This window comes from Berghia stephanieae, chromosome 1 (genome assembly GCF_034508935.2).
Source record: "Berghia stephanieae isolate SIO BIC M18660-M18661 chromosome 1, UCSD_Bste_1.3, whole genome shotgun sequence".
Taxonomy (NCBI): domain Eukaryota; kingdom Metazoa; phylum Mollusca; class Gastropoda; order Nudibranchia; family Aeolidiidae; genus Berghia; species Berghia stephanieae.
Genome location: NC_088360.1, coordinates 23,322,039 through 23,339,907, shown reverse-complemented (window position 1 = coordinate 23,339,907; position 17,869 = coordinate 23,322,039). Strand labels below are relative to the sequence as shown.

Genomic DNA, 17,869 nt, shown 5'->3' with positions numbered 1-17,869 from the left:
GGCAAAAAAACGAAGGGTAAACTAAGCCAATCACCATTGCTTTATTGTATCTCTGTATAACCTGATTATGTAATGGAGAGAGAGAGAGAGAGAGAGAGAGAGAGAGAGAGAGAGAGAGAGAGAGAGAAGAGAGAGAGAGAGAGAGAGAGAGAGAGAGAGAGAGAGAGAGAGAGAGAGAGAGAGAGAGAGAGAGAGAGAGAGATTAAAAAGGCAATAGGCACCTACATCAGAGAAAAAAAAAATCAAGCCCCATTTATATCCCTCTCCTTCAACCATCAACTAATCAAAGAACACTACTGGTCTTCTTTGTCAATTGTGACATCTGGTGCCATTCTGTCTGGCCCAACGTCATAAAGACTGGACCATCACCAAATTTCACAAGACTGAGCTCAGGTGTCAAAATATGACAAAAGACATAATGGTGATTTTGTGGTTTTGAGAAAAATCTTTGACATGACAAATTCAGCGGAAAATTTCTGAGAAACTCCCAAAATCCCGCGGATCCCCAGAAGATTATCATCACTGCTTAATAAGTAAATAATAAGACACCAAACTTCACGTTTATGACCACACCCGATTTGAAAGTTCCCGACTTAGACAAGAAAAATAAAAGACCATTTTTATTTTCAAGACCGTTTCTTCCCAATCTTGAGGAAATAAAAAAATTCAAGACCATTTCCCGACTTCCTGACTGAGTGGGAAACCTGCTTTGAACACATTCAGGGGACTCGCCCAATATAAAAGCATTTTATCTATTTATTTATATTTTAAAATCTTTTCATTATATGGTCGTAATCTGTGAAATCATTTATGAGAATAAGTAGAATTGTGCGGCTTTGTGGTCTTGTGGTATGGCACTCGCTTTCAGATCAGAAGGTCCTGGGTTCAAACTTCGCTCGGTGCAAAGTTGAGACCTTGGAAAAGGTTCTTTACTCATATTCTCTCATCATACTCAGCTGTTAACAGCGCTGTTGGAAAAATTGTAATAATTGCTTAACAGGCGTCATGTCTCGCTCTACATGTTACGTGTTGCTGTTGGCCATGCACCCTTTGAAAGCAGTTTGAGCACGATTAGTGGATATTGCACGATATAAAAAAAGTAGAATTGGAACACAATAAAGTGAATTCTAAAACTATTATGGAATTGGCATGACAGCAGCAGTTGTTATGATGATGATGATGATGTTTGTTTGTTTGTTTTAAGGGTTTTATGGCCTGCAATATTATTATGTCATTTTGGCCCCCGTAAAAAGTGGTAGATCTGAAGTTAAAAGCATCAAAGAACAATCAAGACAAAGAGGACTGGTTCAAATAGGCTGTCATCTGCATTTTTTGTGGCCGCAAATATCAGGGCGATCCACAAATTTTGGCAAATTTCCCAAAATTGGCAAATCGTGGCAAATTCTGGGAAAATTGGCAAATCGTGTAGCAAATTTTGGGAAAAAAAAAGAAGCGAAAACAAAATAATGAAAAAAAAAGTGCGAAACTTGAGAAATGTTGCAGCTTTGCTTGGGCCCAAACCAAAGGAAGCTACTCTCTACGGATAATGATCCTTTAAAATCTTTGTAACAACACTATTCACAGTCATTTCATTTCTCAAGTCAAATAAATCGAGTCACTTACACTTCCAACTTCAAATTGTCTTTTATATATATTTTTTTCTGTATCGCATGTTAATTTTTACTGAAACGCTTAGTTCTCCTTGGCAAATTTTTTGGGCAAAGTTTGGTCTTTTTGGCAAATTTCTTGGCAAATTTGGGGATTTTTTGGGGCAAATTTTAGGTCCCAATTTGGCAAAAAATGCAGATGACAGAATAGGGAACACGAGTAATCCATCAATGTGCCTATTTTGACATTATCTATAAGTCCCATCAACGCACAAGGTAAAGGATCTCGCTATAAAGGATACACTCAAATGTTTATTATGTACAGTATATTTTAAAACTAATAATATTAGTACATAACAAAGATGCAGATGACAGAATAGGGAACACGAGCAATCCATCTTAGTAAAAACATTTCTTCATTTCAGGGTAAGGAGAGCATTTTTTTTGTTTGTTTGTTGCTTTAGGTCTCTTCCAACACAATTGAGGTTATATGAGAGACCGCTGAAACAAAAAAACAAGCAATCTAACAAAAATAGTACAAATGTAAATCAAAATCATAACCTAAAGATATCATAAGCTAAATTATAAATAACCAAGAACAAACAGGCAGAAGATTTACAGAAAAAAAAATATCCCCGGTCAAAAATACAATCACAAACCAAAGAAGCAGGATAAGCTAGTAAAGAGAAGAAGAAACGACCTCACTATCGGATCGTACACCCATGCGAACATCATAGGTATATGATTCAAGGGTGATGCTCCCATCCAACCACCCGCGAGGAGAGCATTACAAACATATAAAAAAAGCTTTAATCTAAAAAGAGGTCTTACTCTTCTCCGAATGGTGAAATCTCTGATCTTCCAAAGTAAATTGCCATCATAATTTGCAGTCTCAATCATTTGAAATCGCAGGTCATTTTCTGCCATTCTGATCTCCAACTTATTTAACTGACGGGTGACATCTCCTTGTTGTCCTGCTGAGTTAGCAAAAGGTACCAAATAAAACATAAATTGTTAAAACGGATGTCAAAGATAAACATGGTACAGATAAAGTAAAAAATGAATGAAAATATAACAATTTTTAACATCGGAACTACTATCAGAATTTTTCACAAAAAAGAATTGCTCATTTTTCATACAATTAGAATAAATAGTGGTCTCCGTTTATATAGGCACGGTCCTCAGGAAACAATCAGAGCATGCTTATAGGAGGGGAAGTAATGATGGAATAGTTAGGCGTGTGCATGCAGGGGAAGTAATGATGGAATAGTTAGACGTGTGCATACAGGGGAAGTAATGATGGAATAGTTAGGCGTGTGCATACAGGGGAAGTAATGATGGAATAGTTAGGCGTGTGCATACAGGGGAAGTAATGATGGAATAGTTAGGCGTGTGCATACAGGGGAAGTAATGATGGAATATTTAGGCATGTGCATACAGGGGAAGTAATGATGGAATAGTTAGGCGTGTGCATGCAGGGGAAGTAATGATGGAATAGTTAGGCGTGTGCATGCAGGGGAAGTAATGATGGAATAGTTAGGCGTGTGCTTGCAGGGGAAGTAATGATGGAATAGTTAGGCGTGTGCATACAGGGGAAGTAATGATGGAATAGTTAGGCGTGTGCATACAGGGGAAGTAATGATGGAATAGTTAGGCGTGTGCATGCAGGGGAAGTAATGATCGAATAGTTAGGTGTGTGCATGCAGGGGAAGTAATGATGGAATAGTTAGGTGTGTGCATGCAGGGGAAGTAATGATGGAATAGTTAGGCGTGTGCATGCAGGGGAAGTAATGATGGAATAGTTAGGCGTGTGCTTGCAGGGGAAGTAATGATGGAATAGTTAGGCATGTGCATGCAGGGGAAGTAATGATGGAATAGTTAGGTGTGTGCAAGCAGGGGAAATAATGATGGAATAGTTAGGCATGTGTATGCAGGGGAAGTAATGATGGAATAGTTAGGCGTGAACCATATGTTACATGCTGAACATTTCGATGATTTCAGTTAACCTTGTTTGTCAGTCTTTTGCATATAAAAAAAAAATATTGTACTGTTCATTGTAGTTAATTATCTTGTAAGTAGTGGTCAGAAAATTAAGTGTGCTTATAAGGGAAGTCCTTTTCAGTGAGCTTGCTAATAAAGGAGTAAATTTATATAGTAGAACCTGTTTCACACTCCAAGCTTGCTTATAGCCAGAACATGCTTGTGAAATAGAGTGCTTATAAACGTCAACAAAATGAGTAGAGAAAACACAAACAGTTTGACATAAAATCAATCAAAGACACAGTTAAGTCCCTTGACTATATAACATTGAGAGAGAAAAAAAAATCAAAGTAAATTGCAATAGTGCGTTGATCTATCCTTTTAAAATTATAGGCCTGGAAAAGCTGAATGACTCATCCAAAAAAAAACAAAAAAGACTACTGCTGGATTGGAGAGGGGGAAAAAAAGTGATGAAAAAGATAAATATCTCATGCATAGACTCACTGTATTGTTCTAGGCTTGCTTTCAACTCCATCAAGTCTTGTCTGAGTTGATTATCTTCTTTTTTCATGGCATCCACATCGCGTTCCAGCTGGATGATTCTTTCCAAGCTTGTTACAAATTTCATCTGATGAATCACAGATTATTTGCTCCATCAATATTCATAATCAAAGTTTTCTTCTTTTAAAAAAAGCAAAAGCCCCAAAACCCCCCCAAAAAACATGCAATATATGAGCAATGCTGGACTTGGCTAAAAGTAATATTAGATTTTTACCTTGAAGTCCTTTGACATAACTTTGACAGCTGTTTCTATACCATCAATCCTCTCCTTAAGTCGAAGAAGGTCCTGTTTTTAAAATAAATAAAATAAAGAGGAAAGATTAATAAAATGTATTTTAACATGAAAGCACAGATAGTCAAAAGTTTGTAAAGATTAAACATTTTGCTTTTTTTTTCATAGATGATAATGGCAATTTGTCAAAAAGGAGGAAAATGGAATGGTTCAGTGATGATAATGGCAATTTGTCAAAAAGGAGGAAAATGGATTGGTTCAGTGATGATAATTAATGGCAATTTGTCAAAAAGGAGGAAAATGGATTGGTTCAGTGATGATAATTAATGGCAATTTGGAAAATTGTATTGAAAATGTATTGGTCCACGGTCAAATCATAACATTAAATATCACCTTTTTTGTATGTTATATTTATTACTACTTTTAATGAACAATCGAGATATAAGTTTTTATGAATTGTTCTTTCCTTAAAATTATCTTAAAGACATTTGTACCTTCTATGCAAGATATTTAAAATTATCTTTTTGTCAAAAAGCCTGAGAGTATTTTTTTTTACTTGTTTTATCGTTGTTACTGTAGTCCAGTGGTTACGGATCTTACAAATAAGACTCTAGTATCTTTAATAAACTAAAATTGTAAAACATTGTGCGGCTATGTGGTCTAGTGGTATGACACTCACTTTTGGATCGAAAGGTCCTGGGTTCGAGCCTCGTGCTCGGCACATAGTTGAGTCCTTGGAAAAGGCTCTTTACTCACATTCTCTCACCGTACTCAGGTGTAAAATGAGTACCTGGCCGGTAACAGCGTTGTCTTTTCCGAAAAATTGTAATATCGCCTAACAGGCGTTATGTCTCGTCCTACATGTTAGATGTTGCTGTTGACCAGGGACCCTTTGTAAAGCGCTTTGAGCACGTTTAGTGGATGGTGCGCTATATAAAAGCTCAATTTTAACATTGTAAAAACAAAGGCAAAAAGAGTCAACTCAGTTGATAACCCGTTATAATTGTGATAAATGAATATCATCTCTCAGTAATCAGATGCCGTTTATAATGGTAACACCAAGATTGATTGAAGAACGGCTGAGAGTAAGATATGGATGAGAGAAAGAGAAAAAGAGAGGGAGAAAGAAAGAGTGAGAGAGCAAGAGAAATAGGAAAAAAGAAAGAGGAAGAGAGAGAGAGAGAGAGAGAGAGAGAGAGAGAGAGAGAGAGAGAGAGAGAGAGAGAGAGAGAGAGAGAGAGAGAGAGAGAGAGAGAGAGAGAGAGAGGAGAGGGGGGAGGGGGGGGGGGAAAGAGAGTAGTTTAATTGTGATAGGATTTTGTTTTTCTAATCAGGGGGGAATTTTTAACAATTTTCTTTTTAAACGCAGGTATAACTGTACTAACCCACTTGACCAACTTGCAAAAAAACAATCGAGACTGATTTACCCCCTCCATCACCCTCTTCCTTTTCGACCAATAATTGCCTTGTGGCTGGTGCAAGTTTGTCTAGACTGACGCCATAAAAATGGGAGTGTCACCAAAATTCATGTTTGTTTGTTTGTTTTTAAGGGTTTTACTGCGCATGCAATTGGTATGAATTTGACTCAATGTCGTTAACAAGAGACATTGGTTGTTGACGGTATTGATAGTACAATGTTGATGTTAACAATAAAGTGGCGAATAAAAATCTCTAATAATGTGTAGAAGAAAAGGACTGGTAAAAATTAGAATTGACTATAAAATCCATTGTGAAAAAAGAGAATATAACAGAAATGGTTAGCTTCAGATAAAAATTGATTTCAGATAATGAAACACAACACGTCACAAGATTGACCAAATAAAAAACCACATTGAAGCATAAGAACTTGAAGCACAATCAAATAAATAGACACAGGTAAAAAAAATTTTTTCTTTTGTTTTTTGTTTGTTTGTTTCTTTAGGTCTCTTCCAACACAATTGAGGTTATATGAGAGACCGCTGAAACAAAAAAACAAGCAATCTAACAAAAATAGTACAAATGTAAATCAAAATCATAACCTAAAGATATCATGAGCTAAATTATAAATAACCAAGAACAAACAGGCAGAAGATTTACAAAAAAAAAAATATCCCCTGTCAAAAATACAATCACAAACCAAAGAAGCAGGATAGGCTAGTAAAGAGAAGAAGAAACGACATCACTATCGGATTGTACACCCATGCGAACATCATAGGTATATGATTCAAGGGTGATGCTCCCATCCAACCACCCGCAAATTTTTTCTTCAAAATCCGCTAAACTGTATGTCTCACCGAGTTTTGAAAACTGGGGTAGTTCCTAAGTTCCATTTTCATTTCACACACAAAGGCGACCAAAATTTCAAAATGGATATCAAAAATCTTCTCATGAGTTTCCACAGCTTTTTTGTCTCCCTGTGAATAATAAATAACAAATAATAACAAATAATAAATAAGTCTGCAAATATCAATCCAAATTGTGAAAATATTTTTGTTAAAAACTGGCTATGAAAAATTGAAGGGAGGTAAGTCTACGCTTGTATCTGTAAGTTAAAGGAAAAAAATAATAAAATGTAAATTTCACATTTCAAGTTTAAAAATGAAAACACAAGTTGCATTAGATACAAGAATAAATGTTCTTATAAATACAATTATTTTAAAGTTTGCTCGTCTGACACGACAGCTTTAAAATATTTTTGTAGATGAGAGACAATTTTAGCTGACAAGTCCAAACTTGTACTTTCATGAGGGTCTGGATGGGGAATGGGGAATCCCCATCCAAATTGGGAATATCCGTTTGCTAATTATAAGAATTCAAAGGCAACTTCACTATTGCCATATCAAAATTAGATTTTATTTATATCATAATTCCTTTGACAAAGAACCTCCTATCATTATTAGCAACGAACATTATAAAGCTAAATTTAAATCGACGTAAAATAGCGCCATGGACCATAGTGAGTTATACAGACATTGAACAAAAGTGGAAATATTTTGACTACCTAGTTGAAAGGATTTGTAAATTTTAAATTTCAGTTTGACATGTATATCTTCAAATAATAAACAGTCCTGTATCTCCAATCTGAACACCTCCGTTCCCAATATTTTGTCTGGATTACAGACACATCCAGATTGTGGAATATGTTCCTAAAGTGTATAAATAAATAAGGAAAAAAATCCATCCCTAGGAAACGTGTCCGGATAATGGAGACATCCGGATTGTGGAATATGTCCCTAAAGTGTATAAATAAACAAGGAAAAAAAAAAATCCATCCCTAGGAAACATGTCCGGATAATGAAGACATCCGGATTGTGGATTGTCAGCTTAGAGAATCACGACTGTGTCCTGATTATATTTTTTAACTTCTTAGTAGCCAGCCGAGGGATCTACTTATCTATATTTTTAGGTTCAACTGACGAGACTCACCTTAAACTCACATCCAAGTATTTTGTATTGACATTCCCCAGGTTTCATTGGACATACACCAGTGTGGTTCTCTAGCTGGAGACAAAAGAGGGATGCTATGATTTAATCTTATGAATACAAAATACCCCCCCCCCCCCCCCCCCACCTGCACACTAATTTGATTTCATGCAAAGATGACAACAACCACAATGAATAAATAAATAAATAACTTTTTAAAAAGTCAAAATAAATCACGAAAATTGTATCTATTGCACTAAAAAAAGAAGTTCACTGTAACCAACAAAATAAAAGAGCATTTATATATTATGTTACATCCACTACACATGTGCAAAGTGCAATCCATGAAGTCCAAACACGGATTACACAGGACAAGACATCACCCTAGTAACGCGTAATTATAGCTTTTTTTTTTTCGACAGACAGTTTGAGTATGGCGAGAGTAAATCGTCATTTCCAGGGACTCAACTTTTTGCACTAACCACAGCAGACAGATCAGAAGCTGATTTTCATAAAAACCACAAAATGCGCAAAAGCATGGCAATTCTACTCTGATTTCATACTTGATTTTGGAATCTCCCCCTGTCTAGTATGAAGCAGGGATGAACATGAAAAATAAAAGTAAGCTTTAGACCTGTAAATGAGCTTATAAAAATTGACTGAAACTCTTTCGATCAAACTGAAGATTCAATTATTTTTTTTTTAAATAAGGCATCATTGGAGAGAAAGTGATAAATAAAAAATTCAAAATAAGGTGTATTCTTACGGAAGTAATGACTGCCATAATTAGATGTAGAAGGAATGCTAAATAAGCTATGCCATTCATATAAGGTAAAGAGGACTTCATCAAAGTCTATTCCTTCCTGGAATTTTTTTACAATTTTCTAAACGATGCTCACAAGTCTAATTGCGATCCACGAACAGCTCAGCCATTGTGAGAACATTAGAATAATGTAGCAATGAGCAAACTTGATTTTCAATCAGTAAGACAGAAGAAAAAAAAACTTAAATAATATGACTATCAGCAATATACTAATTATTAAGTAGAAGTGAATATCAAGAAGAAACTCGGCAGAGTAGTGAAAATTCAAAGAATCGAAATGAAGGTAAATCGCCACAAAACTGCAAGCTCGCTTGGGATTGAGCAAAAATGCCAGAAAACGTCCTGATTGCATAGGAATTAATTAGCCTCTTACATTGTTCCATTATGATCAGTCAAATCAGTGAAGAAACGGTTGCAACCAGTTTTTTACACGTGAGGCAATTCGAAATGTGCTTGTAGCAATCTATCCTACCTTTCGATTTGAAGATTCTACATAACGGACTTGCAGCATTCGCAATTTACTTTATTAGTTTGAACTCGAAGGGTAAATGTGTCAATTTGGCTTAGATGAAACAGTGAAAATTTATTTCTCGATGGGCTCATTTAAATTGGCGACAGTTGGATCACGACGGATTGGAAAGTGAAAAATATTAACGAAGGAGTGTGAAAATCACCCAGTGAAGTGTTCATGACACGCCTTTATAAAAATCGTCGCTTTATCTTGCAATATCAACTCGTTAATATAAACGTCCCCATGAGCTTGCGTAACGCATGGAACTACCTAATTATTTACGTTCAATTTCGCATACGATTTGTGAATTCTTTCTTTTTTATTTTTTCCTTTTTATATTTAAATTTGACAAATTGACTGACTTCATTAATTGACATGAGAATTTAACAGTCTTAAACTAAAGCTGTAAAGAATAACAGTTATAGTTTATTGATGAGGAGGGGGAGGATGGAGGTTTGTTTTTGTTTTTAAAGATTTTAAATGCGCTGCAAACAATAAGGTCATATCAGCGCCAGTAAAAGAGGAAGATAAATGGATAGTGAAAAAGTTCTAGAATTACAATAGACATCCAAGAAAGGGAAGACAAAGGGAATTAGTTCAAATAAGAAACAGGTGTAGATTCCAAAAGCACTCTATCAAGGTACTTAGTTTGAGATCACTAAAAGTCTCATCAGGCACAAGCACAGGTCTCCACATGAGGAATACACTCAAAGTTTACAAATTATATACATATACAGAAAGTATCGTGCATAACAAGAGATGATTTACAATGAAAAAATATCATCTCCCAAAACTAACTATACATTCGACTATTTCCCTCCAGCCAAGACTTTCGGCCAGGTCGAAAAACCAAGTAATCTCATTCCGAGACAAAGACAGAAAGCAAGTTGGAAAACAGATATAAGGGGATAGAAGACACAGTATGTACCTCCCTGCCCACTATGGGAGGTCAGATATGAAAGTTTAGTTTATTGATGGGGAGGGGGGAGGGGGAGGGGGGGGGGATGGGGGGGGGATGAGGGGAGAATGGAGGGGGATGGGGGGAGGATGGAGGGGGAGTCCCGAATAGCTCAGTAGGTAGAGCACTCTCAAAAAGGATCAAGATCAATCCCAGGTGAAGTCAAAAAATTTGTCCAGCAGTGGTTGGGTAGCTAGGTCTGTTAGATCCGGCAGAGAGTATTTTGCGATAGGCTAACTTCCTATCAAAAGGGTATCCAGCAATTGCGATTGTCTGTTTCATGCTATAGAATCCAGGGTACACTCTGGCTCTGTAGGATTAATAGCTGGAGTTTGTTGCAATTTCAAAAAGATTATTAATTCTCCTCAATAAAGCAAATATAGAAATGATCAAAGTTTCATATTTCTAAATACGGACTCAATTTTCACTATCTGACTTACTTTGACACAATCCAAGTCAGAGGCAGTGGGTCACATATGGAATCGTGTGGAGGCAGGAAAACCACGACAAATTACTTTTTATTTTTTTTTTCAGCACTGACAGATTGCCATTACTTCAGTCTTATTCACGGTCGAGTCTTTTCTAATGTTTGATGTCTCATAATCAGGGGTGAAGGTACACAAAATGGTACAAACCTTTATTCATATTGTAGTAGCTTACACAGAATGATCAAAGCAGTGTAATTTGTCATGATTTTCCTGAGCCATGTTATATAAAACAGATCTAAATATAGACGAAATTCAATTCCCTTGATAATATCAATCTGAAATATGTTTTTTTACACCTCATGATAAAAATAACAGTGGGGAATCACCTATCATCGTCTACAATGACGTGTTATCTTAGTATTAGATAAGCTTTACTCTTTCTATAAATACAATGCAAATAAGATCAGCCTCAATGACAAAGAGATCTGGCATATTGCCAAAAGCTATATCGCAGTCAGGATTTCACAGAAAATAAAAATGGCATTACAATTCTAAGATATACAAAATCTTGACATATGTCGATTATGAGTATGATGAGAGAAGACATGGAGGAGAAGGAGGGGGGGGGGGGGGGGGGGGGGGGGGAGGAAGGCAACATTTTAAATGGGACAAAATGGAATTTCGATGTTTATGACTTTTGGAATTTAAAAACAAAAAAAGTAAATAATGATGATGATGATAATAATAATAATAATAATAATAATAATAATAATAATAATAATAATAATAATAATAATAATAATAATAATAATATAATAATAATAATAATAATAATAATAATAATAATAATAATATCTTTATTGTCCATGAAAGCAATTTTTCATTTGGTTACAGCATAGACAAAATATACGTAAACAGGCATAAATGAAACAAAAAGTGCAAAAAAAAACCCAAAAAAAACACACACACACATACACACACACACACACACTTAAGTTGGCTTTGTGTAACCAATCTAAAAGGCAAATCATCATGATTACAAACATTTTATATATATATACATATATATATATATATATATATATAATATATATATATATATATATATATAATATATATATATATATATATATATATATATATATATATATATATATATATATATATATTATATATATATATATATATATATATATATATATATTTTATTTTTTTTTTTTTTTTTTTTTTTAAAATTATTTTTAAGAAAATATAGATAGATAGATAGATAGATAGATAGATAGATAGATAGATAGATAGATAGATGGATGATCAGGGATGCCACCAGGCAAATTTTAAAAAGCCTGAAAATTTGCGCGGACGAGATACAAATCACCGTCAAGGGCTTTGTAGGGATTTGAAAAATATCAAATTTGGAATATTGTTTCAGTACTTATTATTGCAATTGAGAGCAAATAACACACAAAAGAAAGGAGAGTTAACAGTTTTCAAATTGATAAAATAAGGTGCTGAAAACAAAATATAGACAAATTAATATCAATAGCTATCAGGGTGAGAATGACAGGTCACATAAAGAGAAATTTTTCATTGTGAAGATCATGACCCACCCATGCAACCATAACCTATAAATTTAAACTTCACTCAAATTCATTGAGATACGATCCAAAATTGTCTCGCAGCAATTTCTGACACGACTCGAGAATTTCAAAAGTTGATAGTGTAATTACATTTGGTGATTGTAGAAGGATGATGATGTGGTGGTGGTTGTAGTAGTAGTGGGGTAGGGATGATGTGGTAGTGATTATAGTAATGGTCGTATGGATGATTGTGAGGTGGTGGTTGTAGCAGCTGTGGTAAGAATGATGATGTAGTGGTGTTGTATAGTAGTGGTGGTAGGGATGATGTGGTAGTGATTATAGTAGTACTGGTCGTATGGATGATTGTGAGGTGGTGGTTGTAGTAGCTGTGGTAAGATGATGATGTAGTGGTAGTTGTAGTAGTAGTGGTGGTAGGGATGATGTGGTAGTGATTATAGTAGTACTGTCGTATGGATGATTGTGAGGTGGTGGTTGTAGTAGCTGTGGTAAGAATGATGATGTAGTGGTAGTTGTAGTAGTAGTGGTGGTAGGGATGATGGTAGTGATTATAGTAGTACTGGTCGTATGGATGATTGTGAGGTGGTGGTTGTAGTAGCTGTGTAAGAATGATGAGTAGTGGTAGTTTTAGTAGTATGGTGGTAGGATGATGTGGTAGTGATTATAGTAGTTCTGGTCGTATGGATGATTGTGAGGTGGTGGTTGTAGTAGCTGTGGTAAGAATGATGATGTAGTGGTAGTTGTAGTAGTAGTGGTGGTAGGGATGATGTGGTAGTGATTATAGTAGTACTGGTCGTATGGATGATTGTGAGGTGGTGGTTGTAGTAGCTGTGGTAAGAATGATAATGTAGTGGTAGTTGTAGTAGTAGTGGTGGTAGGGATGATGTGGTGTTATTTGTAGTAGTAGTGGTGATAGGGATGATGGTGTGGTGGTGGTTGTAGTAGGGGTAGTAGGGTTGATGATGTGGCGGTGGTTGTAGTAGTAGTGGTGGTAGGGATGATGTGGTGTTATTTGTAGTAGTAGTGGTGATAGGGATGATGGTGTGGTGGTGGTTGTAGTAGGAGTGGTGGTAGGGATGATGTGGTAGTGGTGGTAGGGATGATGATGTGGTGATTGTAGTAGTAGTAGTAGTAGTAGTGGTGGTCTTAGAGATGATGATGTGATGGTGGTTGTAGTAGTAGTGGTGGTAGGGATGATGTAGTGGTGGTTGTAGTAGTGGTGGTCTTTTAGAGATAATTTTGTGGTAGTGGTTGTAATAGTTGTGGTAGGAATGATGATGTGGTGGTAGTTGTAGTAGCACTGGTGGTAGGGATGATGTGGTGTTATTTGTAGTTGTAGTAGTAGTGTTGGTAGGGATGATGATGTGGTGGTAGTTGTAATAGTAGTGGTGGTAGAGATGATGTAGTGGTTTTGGTGAGTGTTTTTTATTCAGTGATAATAATAGCAATTTGTCAAAAATGAGGAAAATGTCTCCGTCTATCGGTCAAATGCAAGCAAAGTGTAAAAATAACAGGTACATAGTTTTGTATTGGTATTATGTAATATATATTACTATTACTAGTATCAATCCATTATTATCATTAAACATAAATTTACTCTTTGTAAACATTTAATGAATTGTCCTTTCCACGTGTTAAAGGCCTACAATGTTATTCAAATAAAAGGCCAGAAAGTGTTGTTTTGTTTTGATTTTACTTTATAAAGCAGGCTACAATATCTTTTATTTTTTACCAAAACATAGTGGTTATTCAGCTTATAAATACAACCCAAGAATCTCACAAATTTAAAGTCATAGTCAAAAGGTAAAAAGAAAGAAGAATAAACTAAGCCAACCACCATTGCTTTATTCTAGGCTAATGTATTATCCCTGTATAACCAGATGATTTAATGGATGGTTGCGAAAGAAATAAAGAGAGAGAAAGAAGAAGAGAGAAGAGAGAGAGAGAAAGAGAGAGAGGAGAGAGAGAGGAAGAGAGAGAGAGAGAGAGAGAGAGAGAGAGAGAGAGAGAGAGAGAGAGAGAGAGAGAGAGAGAGAGAGAGAGAGAGAGAGAGAGAGAAGGGGGGGGGAGAGACTTCTCTACCAGAATAATTTATGAATTGATCTTAAAAAAAAAAAAAAGAAGAAAAGAGAAATGGAAAGAAAGGCAAGGGAAAGAAGAAGAAGAAGAAGAAGAGAGAGAGAGAGAGAGAGAGAGAGAGAGAGAGAGAGAGAGAGAGAGAGAGAGAGAGAGAGAAGAGAGAGAGAGAGAGAGAGAGAGAGAGAGAGAGAGATGTGTCCCTCCCCTTCCCCTTCAACCATCAACTAGCTAATCAAAGAACACCACTGGTCGTCTGTGTCAATTAAGACATCTGGTGCCATTCAGTCTGGCCCGACGTCATAAAAACGGGACCGTCACTAAATTTCACGAGACTATTGCACAGGTGTCAAAATATGACATAAGACATAATGGTGATTTTGTGGTTTTGAGGGAAATGTTTGACACGGCAAATTCAGCGAAAAATTTATAAGAAATTCTCAAAACCACTGTTTATTTATCAAAAATGTTTTTTTAAAAGGATGAATTGTGATGGGGATGGGTGGAGATGAACTACAGACCATTTTGGTGCCCAAATATTCGACCGGCGGTGACAGCCCAGATTCTTCACCCGGCGAAAAAGTTCCAGCTCAAATCTCGATCTCGATTTTTTTCTTCTTCTTTAAAAATTTTTTTTTTTTTTAAATAGGGACGATGGACAAAAATCGGAGGTTCCGGATTAAAACCGGCTGGTGGTAAAAAAAACCCGGATTTCCGGCTAAAACCGGAAATCTTTATTGTCCATGAAAGCAATTTTTTCATTTGGTTACAGCATAGACAAAATATAGGTAAACAGACATAAATGAAACAAAAAGTGCAAAAAAAAAACAAAAAAACACACACACACATACACACAAACACATACACACAAACACACACACACATATACACACACACACACACTTAAGTTGGCTTCGTGTAACCAATCTAAAAGGCAAATCATCATGATTACAAACATTTATATATATATATATATATATATATATATATATATTTTATTTTTTTTAAAAATTATTTTTAAGAAAATATATATAGATAGATAGATAGATAGATAGATAGATAGATAGATAGATAGATAGATAGATAGATAGATAGATAGATGGATGATATGTTTTTGTTTTTAAGGGTTTAACGGCGCTTGCAACACATTAAGGTCATATCAGCACCAGTAAAAAGGAAGAAAATGGGAAGTAAAAAGGTCTGGAATTACAAGTACAACACTCCATCAAAGTACTTAGTTTGAGATCACCTAAAAGTCTCATCCAGACACAAGCACAGGTCCCGACAAGAGGGATACACTCAAATGTTTACAAATCGTAAATAATATGTAAACAAAACATAAAACAGTGCATAACAGAGAGATGATTTACAAGGAAGATAAATATTATCTCCCAAAACTAACTATATATACGACTATTTCCCTCCCAGCCAAGGACTCGGACCAGGATCAGGACAAAACAAAGTAATCTCATGCCAAGACAAAGACAGAAAGCAATTGTAAAACAGATACAGGGGGATTGAAGACACAGCAAGCACCTCCCCGCCCACTATGGGAGGTCAGGAACCCCAGGATGCATGACAAAAATGTTAGAAGAAAGAAATCTCATCAGCCTCCAACAAAGAAGAAAAGAAACCTGTCTGTCATTCATGTTCAAGATATAATAACAGACCAAATACCATCAATAAAGGCAGACTCCTTTTTCACGCCACGACCAAACAAAAAAATCCGAGCACTCACTTTCGCCAATCACATAACCGAAAACCCCATTCACAGATACGCCACAAACAATTTGAACTGCTTCAAAATCCCACAGACAAGAACACAAAACTACAGAAATTCTTTCTTCATTAGAACTATCTCGGAGTGGAATGGGCTGGATGAACTGGTCATCATGGCACCACACCTAAACGATTTCAAGGCCCGCCTGACATGGGCCCGCGCACAATGAGGACGCCGCTGAAATACAACCAGACCATTGGTTTCTTCAGCGCCAACCATACAGATACAGATGTTTTTCTGATGCATAAAGCAGAAGGATAATTTCAAAATACTAGTGCGGGGCGGTCCTTGGCAAGCTTAAGGACCACGGTCCTACGGTCCTTGGGAAATGAAGACCGCAAGGACCGGTCCTCTAGGACCGGTCCTTTTCGACATTGAACATTCCTGAGAGACTGTTGGAAATTCGAACCGGTTTGACCTTTGAGAGCGTGGGATCGTTCATTCTTGAACCGTTAAAGACCGCTACACGATGAAAACCGTGGCCTACAGGAGTAAAACACACGGAGTAGTCACACTCATTTCAAATTGTAACCTAATTAGAGAAGAGGGGTGATGCCTTCTTTATTTGCTCACCGTACTTCCTTGTTAGTTCGATAATTTAATAAAATTTGAAATTTATCCCCATTAACGGAGATAATGGCATAGCCCAAGGCGTTGATCGAGTTGTTCGTGGCGTTGATACACACACGCAACTCCTACCCCCCCCCCCCCACACACACACATTAGAGGGCATTGAAGAGTAAGAGAGAGACGTGAAGTTATAATAAGAGGGGTGGATGAGGTGATAAGAGGGGTCGATGGTGACTTTTCGCCAGATCTAACAAACTCAGCTACCCATTCATTGCTGAGTAGACAGGGATTCAGAAAAAAATCGACTGCACCCGGGATCGATCTCTGGCCCTTTGCGTATAAAGAGAGTGCTCTATCAACTGAGCTATCGGGGTCCCCAAATATTCTATTGGACTTTTTTAAAATTCAGACGTTATAACTGGGTTTTTTGGAAGGAAGAAACTAATGAAACTCATATTATTTGATTAGTAAAAACACCAAACGAAATTTTAATATTATTGTATTATTTTAAATGACAACACTGCGATAGAAAGGAGTGGTGACAAGAGATGGACAAAAGAAAACAAAAAATCGGATTTGCTACTTGCTAGGTTCGACACACACACACACACACACAAACACACACATCTTTTGTAGTCACATATATTTCAAACAATAACCCATTAGAGAAGAGGGGTCATGCCTTCACCATAGATCATTGTCATTGCGATCATTATGGTGTAGTAAATTTTGAAATTTACCCCGTATAATGGAATCGTCCAAGGCGTGCGCCTCCTGTTCCCCCCATCTCACACACGAAAGGGCGGTTTGGGAAGTGGAGGTTGGTGGTCGTCTGCCTGTATGGTCGTCTGTGTCGTTTAGTGTATGGCAAAGGGGGGTGGGTGCGATTAATTAAGTGGGATGGGTGGTGATTGGTGGAAGATAGGCAACCGAAGCAACGAATCGCTGGGGAAGTAGTAGGCTATGGCGCGAGACCGTAGGACCGTGGTCCTTGCAAGGACCGCCCCGCACTAGTTGAAAGGTGATAAGAAGTGAGGACCGCCGCCGATCTTCCCCTCTGGGACCGATCTTCGGTTCACAGCTAAAAGACCGTCGGACCGCGGTCCGGACCGGTCTTCAGCGCGGCACTACAAAATACCTCTCTTCTTTTCATTTTCGTGTCACATTTGTAAGGACAGGCTATCATCCCATCAGGACACTGGTTCTTTTCATGGTCCTGTGAAAGAAAAAAATGGTAAAACTTTGTAAAATCAAAGTACATCAACAACTTTGGGTCAAACTAACTCGAGATGAAATTGCTAGAAATAATAAATTATTGATAAAAGGAATCCTTCAGCAAATAGAGA

At 36.7% G+C, this 17,869-nt stretch overlaps 1 protein-coding gene across 2 annotated transcripts in view; it reads right to left on the bottom strand.

The window, feature by feature from the left end:
- The window catches only part of LOC144970573 (TNF receptor-associated factor 3-like), a 36,557-nt gene that overhangs the window by 10,695 nt on the left and 7,993 nt on the right, over positions 1–17,869 (bottom strand). Inside the window, exons 6-11 of one of the 2 annotated variants that reach the window (XM_078910343.1) lie at positions 17,662–17,739; positions 7,786–7,860; positions 6,654–6,773; positions 4,363–4,434; positions 4,092–4,215; positions 2,439–2,584 (exon numbers count right to left, since the gene is read on the bottom strand). In XM_078910343.1, coding sequence (XP_078766469.1) covers positions 2,439–2,584; positions 4,092–4,215; positions 4,363–4,434; positions 6,654–6,773; positions 7,786–7,860; positions 17,662–17,739 — 615 coding nt within the window. The remainder of the gene's footprint in view (positions 1–2,438; positions 2,585–4,091; positions 4,216–4,362; positions 4,435–6,653; positions 6,774–7,785; positions 7,861–17,661; positions 17,740–17,869) is intronic. The other variant, XM_078910350.1, reaches the window with a different exon arrangement.